Raw genomic sequence first — 11,146 nt, 5'->3', positions numbered from 1 at the left:
TTTCTGTCAGTGTTTACTGGTAAATAATTGCAGAAAATACATTTTCTCTGCAATGCTTTATATGCAATTCTAGCTAAGAAGTGTAACAGTAGCATTTTGCTTGTCAGTAAAAGAAAGTTGCCACTTGGGCAAAACCTATGTCATTGTAACCATGTGAGGTGTAAATTGTAACTTTGGATTTGGATGCCAGTACTTTCTTGTATTGCCTTTTCATTTTCTCAGAATAGGAACTGCAACACATTGTTATCTCAACTCACATTTTTCTAAATCATAACAACACTGGTATAGTCATTATCAGCTCAGAAATAAAACTTGACCAAAACACTGTCAGGATACATGATTCATAAAATGAATCTGAAAACTGTTCAATTAAGACAACTTTGTATTTATAGCTCTTGCTGTAGGAAGAAATAATTTTCTTCAAATTTTGATTGTTTCCATTTGATCTTCCAAGGTCATTTTATTTTGTGTGAGGTCCGCATCCAGTGTTTCTCTGCTGATAACGGAGCAGAACTGGCAGATTAATGCTGTCAAAATAGGGGTGTGTCAGCTTCCTAAAGCAGTGATACAACACATGCTGCCTCAATCTATTTTTAACTAGCTGTTCTCTGCTGTGGAAAGCTAGCCAGTGTTAGCTGAGCCCTTTTCCTGAATACATATTCAGCAGTGAGCACTGCAACTTTATTGTCTTTTATCTGTTACTTAACAGCCTAACGTTTAGATTTAGTTGAAAATTCTGTCTGTGGGATTAATCTATCTGCTGTATGAATTCCAGAGTAAGAGGCCATGTCCAGTGAAAGTGATTCTGGAGGTCGACCTTCAGCAACGACAATTAGTACTGTAGCTGTCCAAACAGGAGACTCAAGAATTGTAATAGCTGTACTAAAGGCAAGTTTTCTCTTTCTTAAGTGAAATGCACTATGCTTTTATTGATCTGTGATGCAGAGAATTGAATTTTGATAACTTTGGCCTGTGTTTTACTCGTAGCCTGCAGCTCCACTCCAGTGTAAAATTCTGCATGCCTCAGTATTAAATACCCTTTTTAAAGATCTAAATGAAAGTGTTTTGAAAGTACTAATTACAATTTTATGTTGATTATATGTAGAAGTAATATGAAAATACAAAGGTTATATGTTGTGGTAACCCTGGTCCCCTGTAAATCAAATATTTCTTGCATTTCAGTCTGGGATGTGTGTGGAACTTCAGTTGGTTGAATCAGTACCAAATCTGCTTGAAATTGGCAGTAATGTGGATGAAACAAAGAAACTACTGAATGAACATGAGATCCTTCTAGCTAAATTGAAGGTAAGGGGTCATTGAGCCCAGGTAACCATTAATTGGCAGCGATCACATCACACAAATAACAAGGCTGACCTATTTATATAGTTTGTGTTCCAGAGTAGACCAACATTAAAGCTAATTCTGTATGAGCTGATAAACAGAACAATAGACCCTCCTATAGATATGATCAAAATGAGAAAAAGTTCAAACCTCTAGGAAAGGGCTGCATTGGTGTTACAGTGGGCTGCACCTTTGACCTTTGTATTGCCAGCTCAGATTTGGATGGGGAAAATCTGCAAGCTATGATCACAACAGTTCGACTGAGATTATGTCCACCAGCAGTTAGCACATTGAAGTTTACGAGATCAGTAGGAGAGCATCTCATTAGCATGGGATAGGCAGGCATTTGCGCTGTTGTGGACGTATCTCAGCATGCCCGCCCCGTGCTTCTGGAAACTCTGGTGCCTACCAGCTGTTTCAGTCCCCTGCCTTCAAGACCATATTCATAGCTCACTTTGACCCTTGTGTCCTCTGTAAAATTGAAACAAAATTTGCCCATTTCCCTAGCCTAGACCTCAACCCCCTCCCCAAGAGGCTGGTACACCTCAACAGACTTGACGTTCTGGCCTCCATTGTATGGCAGGTCCCTTATGGGCTGGAGAAGCAGGAACTCCCAGTGTAGGGATCCCTACCCTGGCCCCTCCCCTTCTGACTTGACTGGCTTTGTAAGGAACAAGCAAGGACTCCCACCCTTTCAGGTTGAAACGGGATTTCCCAACTGAGGTTAAGACCTGATGTATCCGGGTCTTGGTCTTTTTCTAAGCCTTACTGCCAGACTCCTACCAGAGCTACAGCAGAATAGCTGAGGAAATTTGGCCCTTGATATCAGTACATATAGCAGCTGGACTAATATGGAATTTCTAAAAACTGGATCCAAATCTAATAAGTACAAAGTAACTGTTTGACTTTGAAACAATGTGATGTTATCTTTGCTCAACTAGTTATATACTTGAAATAAAAATAGAAAATGCAGGAAAAGCTCAGCAAGTGAGTCAGCATCTGTGGAGAAAGAAACAGAGTTAACATTTCAGGTCTAAGACCTTTTGTCAGAACTAGAAGATGTTAAAGAGTTAAAGTTTTTAAGTAAGTACAGAGCCAGGGAGGGATGAGAGGGGAGGAAAGAACAAAAGAGAAGGTCAGTGATAGGGTAGAGGGCAAGAGTGATTAAATGACAAAAGGGATAATGGTGCAAGGCAAGGAGGACAGCAAGTGCTGGTAATAGTTCTGCTGTTGCCATTTACAGCTACTCTAGACCGATCTTTTGTTTCTTATCCTGTCCCATTACCACCTTCCTTGCCTTGCACCATCATCCCTTTTGTCATTAATCACTCCTGCCCTCGACCCTATCACAGACCTTCCCTTTTGTTCTTTCCTCCCCTCCTTTCCCTGGCTCTGTACTTGCTTAAAAACTTCAACTCTTTAACGTTTTCCAGTTCTGACGAAAGGTCTTCATAGATGCTGCCTCACTTGCTGAGCTTTTCCAGCATTTTCTGGTTTTTATTTCAGATTTCCAGCATCCGCAGTACTTTGCTTTTGATTTTGTTATATACTTGGATATTTTGATTCTTTATATCAGCTGGATCAAATTATCCATTGTGAAGTTATAATACTTTAAAAATTACCAACACAACAAATTACTATGTTGTGGAGATGCCGGTGATGGACTGGGGTTGACAATTGTAAACAATTTTACAACACCAAGTTATAGTCCAGCAATTTTATTTTAAATTCACAAGCTTTCGGAGGCTACCTCCTTCCTCAGGTGAACGATGTGGAAAATCGAACACCACATCGTTCACCTGAGGAAGGAGGTAGCCTCCGAAAGCTTGTGAATTTAAAATAAAATTGCTGGACTATAACTTGGTGTTGTAAAATTGTTAACAAATTACTAAAACAACAGTTGTACAAAAAAAAGTTTTGCTGAAAATTGCACTAAAAATATTTTTTTTTACTTTAAAAATAAATCCAGAGGGTAAAATATTAAATGAATCCTTAAAGCATAGCACTGAAATTAAGTGTAGTATTCTACAAATTAAAATAGAATGTGTTGGTACTTATCATTACAACCATTTTTAAAAATCAGCAATTAATTTAATATTTGAATTATACTTGCACATATAAGTTATTTAGTTAACAATTTAATTTCACTGAGGAAAAGTAACTGGCTTGTAGTTTTTAAATTGTCTACGACAAATTATTAATTTTTAAAAAGTCCAACAAGAATCAAAGCCGTGGTAAAAGTTTCTAGGTTGTCTATCATCGTGGAATACAAGTCACCGATAAATGTGTGGTGTTATTGAGATCAGAGAGGAGACCTGGCAGGAGGCAGCATATCAGTGTGTGAGAGGAGACTGGTTAAAATCATATCACATTTTTGTAATCTTAAATATGTGATTGAAAGTTGATATTAAAAACACCAAACTTGATATTGGTGAATGTTACAATACATCCATGCATGCTCTCCAATACAATAACCCTGGGAGAACAAAAGACAGGCCACCAACGAAAGGTAACAATTTTTTTTAAAACGGTTGCTGTGGATCCAAAATCGCAATCGGCCCCCCCACCCCGCAGCCTGCTTCAGTGCTCCCTCTCGGGACTCCTGAGAGCCGCTCAGGCAAGAGATGGAAATGGACGGTATTTGTGATGCCGTAATGGAGCTCTGGGTTATATTGAAGATAACTGGGTACAAGAGGAAAAATCATTGGAGGAGATGTAAGGCTAGATTTTCCTATCTGATGCATTTGCCAGTGGGAGTATAGTGAGGCGGGTTTTCTGCCCATTTGGCGAGTTTTCTGAAGTCAGCTTCATTTAAACATTTTAGAACATTCCCAGTGATGTTGCTGCCTGCAATTGGAAGCTTGCCAGGGAGTGGGAGGGGTGAGGAATTGACTGCTGCTGCAGGATATAAACACCTGCAGTGGCTTAAGAGCCCAGACATTTTTTTGTGGCAATCAGCTTTTGAAATCATCAAAAGATATCTGAGAGTTCAGGTACAGGGTGCCAAGCCTCCAACTTTACTGAGGCTTCTAATGAAGTACTGCTTAACAAAATTCAGATGAGGAAGGAGGTCTTGTTGGGGACATGGGAGGTGGCCAGTAAAAACAGTGCAGGCACGATGGAAGGAGGTAGACCCAACAGTAAGTGCCACTTCTACTACCCCTGCTTTCTACATGGTGCTACAAAATGTTCTTTACATTACCAGGTCAAGCAAGTAAAAGTGAGATGTGCTAATCAAGAAGGCACTGTAATAAGCACGGTTAATATTTATAACCACCTTCCCCTCACTGTTTTGAAGGATTTCAAGACGTTAGCAATAATATCCTATAGGATTCAGAGAGCTCTTACACCCCCAACCTGTAAGTGTGGCTTACAGCCTGATGTGTGCAGTTCACTGAAAACCTCAAATGGTATGTAATTTCATGCACTATCATCACCCCTATTGCAATGCCTGCTGGCATCTGGGATAGATTGCATCTCATGGCAGCTGCAGTGCACATGCACTTCTGTATTCATCTTAAAGGAGAAAACAACTGGAATATAAAATGTGATTGACCACCTCAGGCCACTCACGCTCTATGAGGAGCAAGCTTCGGAGCCAGAGGAGAGACACGCAGGAGAGGGAGTAAGAGGTAGGCAGGTTTGTGTCAAAACTTGGGTGTCATGAGATGAGGTCGCCTCAGTCCCAAGAGACCATCTACACACACAGCAGCTGGCCACCTCATGCACTCCTGATATTCAGGTAGCACCTTGGAGGAGCACACGGTTAGGCTTAATAGTTCACACATCACACACTGACAGCAAGTGGAAGCATGCTGTAAGAAGCAATAGGCATGCTCACAGACTGAGATGGAAGTAAAAGAATAGTGACAATGAAGTTATGTTTGCAGACAGTATTATTGGCAATGTTGGGAAGTAGCTTTGAATAGGAACTCTGTGAGTTGATGTTTGTGGTGGAGGGTTTGAAGAAGACAACATGTGATGGGAAGGTGGGTTGGGTAGATGCAGTGGTCAAAAGACCTGCTGGTCAGGGATTGATCTGAATGTTGCAGCAGCAGTGTGTTATCCTGTGCATTCTCTTCATGCTGCTGCTCATTTGCCTGACCCCCTGCTGCTTTTGCGCACTTTCCAAACAGCTTGCCAGGATTCTGGAAATGAACCTGGCCCTTAAAATGGCATGGGTCTCTCCCTAGGGACTTTGGGCAGGTGGGCAGTGTGAGCGCTCCTTCCCCCGAAGTCCACCTCGAGTTAAAATCTACCTTAGATGTCCGGATAGAAAAGTTATCAACACCAAACTTGAAAGCGGAAGCACAAAAGTCAACAGTGGTCTTGCTTCATGACACGAACTGCATAGTACTGTCAGTTGATCTTCATGAAATTGCTTCAACATGATGAATCATCCTGTATCCTCCTTGTGTAAGAAATCTATCAACACCAAAGTGGAAATCAGAAGTGCACTGAGCCCCAACAGTGGGCCCACATTTAACTGTCCCTGTTGGTAACCACGTAAAATCATGAGTTGATTGTCGCAGTTTTGTTTAAACACAATGAAGTCTCCATATTGACCCTTGCAAAATTAACTCATACTTCCCTCACCTGAAAGCCATTCTTGCTTCTCTGACAAAACATTCCCCCATTCTCCCTTCTATTGAAAAGAATTTAGATCCCACTTCCCCCTTTTCCTTGAGAAGCCAATACTCACCCACAGAACAGCCAGAAATTTGGCTGTTTCTATTTCGCTCTGAGTTAGAAATAAGTAAGACATTCCAGTGATCATTCTTTGTTTTAGTAAGCACCTGTTCTGAAAGGCACACCCTCAGCCGCTCGGTCTTGCACTAAAGTGTCAGCCTAGTTTTTGTCCTCCAACCTCTGGAGTGGGGCTTCAACTCGTGACCTTCAGACTCAGGCAAGAGATCTACTACTGAGCCAAGGCTAACGCTTCAAAAGTATGAAGGAGTGTTTATCAACACCCACATGAAATTGAGTATAATACCAGTACTTGTGATCTCAACTGGTAGCAGTTTCATAGTGCGGCATTTTCTCTTTCTTTCATTCCTGTGCTTCTTGCTAGTGGCTGAAATGTTTTCCAAATCCCTGCCATCAAGGTTTTAATCTTGAACTCCCCCCTTCACTGAACAACTTTTTCATCATGAAGGTCCCACCACTTGTGCATGTTTTGAAGCAAAAGACCCCACCTTGGAGCAAATTATTCAACACACGGGTATGGTAGCATAGTGGTTATGTTATTGGACTAGTAATCCAGAGGCCTGGACTAATAATCTGGAGTCATGAGTTCATGGGGAATTTAAATTCAATTAATTAAATAAAATCTGGAATTAAGAAAACAACTACCAGTAATGATGGCCATGAAACTACCGGATTGTCGTAAAAACTCATCTGGTTCACTAATGACCTTCAGGGACAAACCAAGCCCAGTCGACCCTACAAAGTCCTCCTCACTAACATCTGGGGACTTGTGCCAAAATTGAGAGCGCTGTCCCACAGAAGAGTCAAGCAACAGCCTGACATAGCCATACCCACAGAATCATACCTTTCAACCAATGTCCCAGACTCTTCCATCACCATCCCTGGGTATGTTCTGTCCCACCCAGCAGAGGTGGTGGTACAGTGATATACAGTCAGGAGGGTGACCCTGGGAGTCCTCAACATTGACTCCGGACCCCATGAAATCTCATGGCATCAGGTCAAACATGGGCAAGGGAACCTCTTGCTGATTACCACCTACCGTCCTCCCTCAGCTGATGAATCAATCCTCCTCCATGTCGAGCACCACTTGGAGGAAGCACTGAGGGTAGCAAGGGCACAGAATGTACTCCGGGTGGGGGACTTCAATGTCCATCACCAAGAGTGGCTCGATAGCACCACCACTGACCAAGCTGGTTGAGTCCTGAAGGACAGAGTTGCCAGAATGGGCCTGCGGCAGGTGGTGAGCGAACCAACACGAGGGAAAAACCTACTTGACCTCGTCCTCACCGATCTACCTGTCGCAGATACATCTGTCCATGACAGTATTGGTAGGAGTGATCACCGCACAGTCCTCATGGAGACGAAGTCCTGTCTTCGCACTGAGGACACCCTCCAACATGTGTGGCACTATCACCATGCGAAATGGGATAGATTCAGAACAGATCTAGAAGCTCAAAACTGGGCATCCATGAGGCACTGTGGGCCATCAGCAACAGCAGAATTGTATTCCAGCACAATCTGTAACCTCATGGCCCGGCATATTCCTCACTCTACCATTACCAACAAGCCAGGAGATCAACCCTGGTTCAATGAGGAGTGTAGAAGAGCATGCCAGGAGCAGCACCAGGAAACCTAAAAATGAGGTGCCAACCTGGTGAAGCTACAACTCAGGACTACATGCATGGTAAACAGCGGAAGCAACATGCTATAGACAGAGCTAAGCGATTCCACAACCAACGGATCAGATCAAAGCTCTGCTGACCTGCCACATCCAGTCGTGAATGGTGGTGGACAATTAAACAACTAATGGGAGGAGGAGGCTCTGTAAGCATCCCCATCCTCAATGATGGCGGAGTCCAGCACGTGAGTGCAAAAGACAAAGCTGAAGCGTTTCCAATCATCTTCAGCCAGAAGTGCCGAGTGGATGATCCATCTCGGCCTCCTCCCAATATCCCCACCATCACATACCATCCCGACTTTTTTTTTTATTCGTTCATGGTATGTGGGCATCGTTGGCGAGGCCAGCATTTATTGCCCATCCCTAATTGCCCTTGAGAAGGTGGTGGTGAGCCGCCTTCTTGTACTGCTGCAGTCCGTGTGGTGAAGGTTCTCCCACAGTGCTGTTAGGAAGGGAATTCCAGGATTTTAACCCAGCGACGATGAAGGAACGGCGATATATTTCCAAGTCAGGATGGTGTGTGACTTGGATGGGAACGTGCAGGTGGTGTCATTCCCATGTGCCTGCTGCCTTTGTCCTTCCAGGTGTTAGAGGTTGTGGGTTTCGGAGGTGTTGTCGAAGAAGCCTTGGCGAGTTGCTGCAGTGCATCCTGTGGATGGTACACACTGCAGCCACAGTGCGCCGGTGGTGAAGGGAGTGAATGTTTAGGGTGGTGGATGGGGTGCCAATCAAGCAGGCTGCTTTGTCCTGGATGGTGTCGAGCTTCTTGAGTGTTGTTGGAGCTGCACTCATCCAGGCAAGTGGAGAGTGTTCCATCACACTCCTGACTTCTGCCTTGTAGATGGTGGAGAGGCTTTGGGGAGTCGGGAGGTGAGTCACTCGCTGCAGAATACCCAGCCTCTGACCTGCTCTTGTAGCCACAGTATTTATGTGGCTGGTCCAGTTAAGTTTCTGGTCAATGGTGACCCCCAGGATGTTGATTGCGGTGGATTCGGCGATGGTAATGCCATTGAAAGTCAAGGGGAGCTGGTTAGGCCCTCTCTTGTTGGAGATGGTCATTGCCTGGCACTTATCTGGCGCGAATGTTACTTGCCACTTATCATCCCAAGCCTGGATGTTGTCCAGGTCTTGCTGCATGTGGGCACGGACTGCTTCATTATCTGAGGGGTTGCGAATGGAACTGAACACTGTGCAATCATCAGCGAACATCCCCATTTCTGACCTTATGATGGAGGGAAGGTCATTGATGAAGCAGCTGAAGGTGGTTGGGCCTCGGACACTGCCCTGAGGAACTCCTGCAGCAATGTCTTGGGGCTGAGATGATTGGCATCCAACAACCACTACCATCTTCCTTTGTGCTAGGTATGACTCCAGCCACTGGAGAGTTTTCCTCCTGATTCCCATTGACTTCACTTTTACTAGGGCTCCTTGGTGCCACACTTGGTCAAATGCTGCCTTGATGTCAAGGGCAGTCACTCTGACCTCACCTCTGGAATTCAGCTCTTTTCTTCATGTTTGGACCGAGGCTGTAATGAGGTCTGGAGCCGAGTGGTCCTGGTGGAACCCAAACTGAGCATCGGTGAGCAGGTTATTGATGAGTAAGTGCCGCTTGATAGCACTGTCGACGACACCTTCCATCACTTTGCTGATGATTGAGAGTAGGCTGATGAAGCAGTAATTGGCCGGATTGGATTTGTCCTGCTTTTAGTGGACAGGACATACCTGGGCAATATTCTACATTGTCGGGTACACGCCAGTGTTGTAGCTGTACTGAAATAATTTGGCTAGAGGCGCAGCTAGTTCTGGAGCACAAGTCTTCAGCACGACAGCCGGGATGTTGTCGGGGCCCATAGCCTTTGCTGTATCCAGTGCACTCAGCCATTCCTTGATATCACATGGAGTGAATCGAAATGGCTGAAGACTGGCTTCTGTGATGGTGGGGATATCAGGAGTAGGACGAGATGGATCATCCACTCGGCACTTCTGGCTGAAGAAGGTTGTAAATGCTTCAGCCTTGTCTTTTGCACTCACGTGGTGGACTCTGCCATCATCGAGGATGGGGATGTTTGCAGAGCCTCCTCCTCCCATTAGTTGTTTAATTGTCCACCACCATTCACGACTGGATGTGGCAGGACTGCAGAGCATTGATCTGATCCGTTGGTTGTGGAATCGCTTAGCTCTGTCTATAGCATGTTGCTTCCACTGTTTAGTGTGCATGTCGTCCTAAGTCGTAGCTTTACCAGGTTGGCACCTCATTTTTAGGTATGCCTGTTGCTGCTCCAGGCATGCTCTTCTACACTTCTCATTGAACCAGGTAGAGTGAGGAATATGCCGGGCCACGAGGTTGCAGATTGTGCTGGAATACAATTCTGCTGCTGCTGATTGCCCACAGCACCTCATGGATGCCCAGTTTTGAGCTTCTGGATCTGTTCTGAATCTAATCCCATTTGGCATGGTGATAGTGCCACACAACACATTGGATGGTGTTCTCAGTGTGAAGACGGGACTTCGTCTCCACGAGGACTGTGCGGTGGTCGCTCCTACCAATAATGTAATGGACAGATGCATCTGCGACAGGTAGATTGGTGAGAACGAGGTCAAGTTGGTTTTTCCCTTGTTCGCTCACCACCTGCCGTAGGCCCAGTCTGGCAGCTATGTCCTTCAGGACTTGGCCAGCTCGGTCAGTAGTGTTGCTACCGAGCCACTCTTGGTGATGGACATTGAAGTCCCCCACCCAGAGTACATTTTGTGCCCCTGCTACCCTCAGTGCTTCCTCCAAGTGGTGTTCAACATGGAGGAGGACTGATTCATCAGCTGAGGGTGGGCGGTAGGTGGTAATCAGCAGGAGGTTTCCTTGCCCATGTTTGACCCGATGCCATGTGATTTGATGGGGTCCAGAGTCAATGTTGAGGACTCCCAGGGCCACTCCCTCCTGACTGTATATCACTGTACCACCAGCTCTGGTCGGGCTGTCCTGCCGGTGGAACAGGACATACCCAGGGATGGTGATGGAAGAGTCTGGGACGTTGGCTGAAAGGTATGATTCTGTGAGTATGGCTATGTCAGATTGTTGCTTGACTAGTCTGTGGGACAGCTCTCCCAATTTTGGCACAAGTCCCCAGATGTTAGTGAGGAGGACTTTGCAGGGTCGACTGGGCTTGGTTTGCCTTTGTCGTGTCCGGTGCCTAGTGGTCCGATGCCGGGTGGTCTGTCCGGTTTTATTCTTGTTATGACTTTTTTTAAGCGAGATTGTACAACTGAGTGGCTTGCTAGGCCATTTCAGAGGGCAATTAAGAATCAACCACATTGCTGTGGGTCTGGAGTCACATATAGGCCAGACCGGGTAAGGACGGCAGGTGTCCTTCCCTAATGGACATTAGTGGACCAGATGGATTTTTACGACAATCCGGTCGTTTCATG

The 11,146-nt window shown here is 45.0% G+C and overlaps 1 protein-coding gene across 2 annotated transcripts in view; it reads left to right on the top strand.

Moving 5' to 3' along the window:
- Positions 1 to 618: 618 nt before the first annotated feature.
- ccdc141 (coiled-coil domain containing 141) overlaps positions 619 to 11,146 on the top strand; it is a 142,329-nt gene continuing 131,801 nt past the window's right edge. For both annotated transcript variants that reach the window (XM_067987652.1, XM_067987651.1), the window contains exons 1-2: positions 619 to 888; positions 1,183 to 1,305. In XM_067987652.1, the coding sequence (XP_067843753.1) occupies positions 787 to 888; positions 1,183 to 1,305 (225 nt within the window). In that variant the 5' untranslated portion in view covers positions 619 to 786. The remainder of the gene's footprint in view (positions 889 to 1,182; positions 1,306 to 11,146) is intronic.

This window comes from Heptranchias perlo, chromosome 7, assembly GCF_035084215.1.
Source record: "Heptranchias perlo isolate sHepPer1 chromosome 7, sHepPer1.hap1, whole genome shotgun sequence".
NCBI lineage: Eukaryota > Metazoa > Chordata > Chondrichthyes > Hexanchiformes > Hexanchidae > Heptranchias > Heptranchias perlo.
Note: the sequence above shows the minus strand (reverse complement) of the source record. Positions and strands in the feature narration are given on the sequence as shown.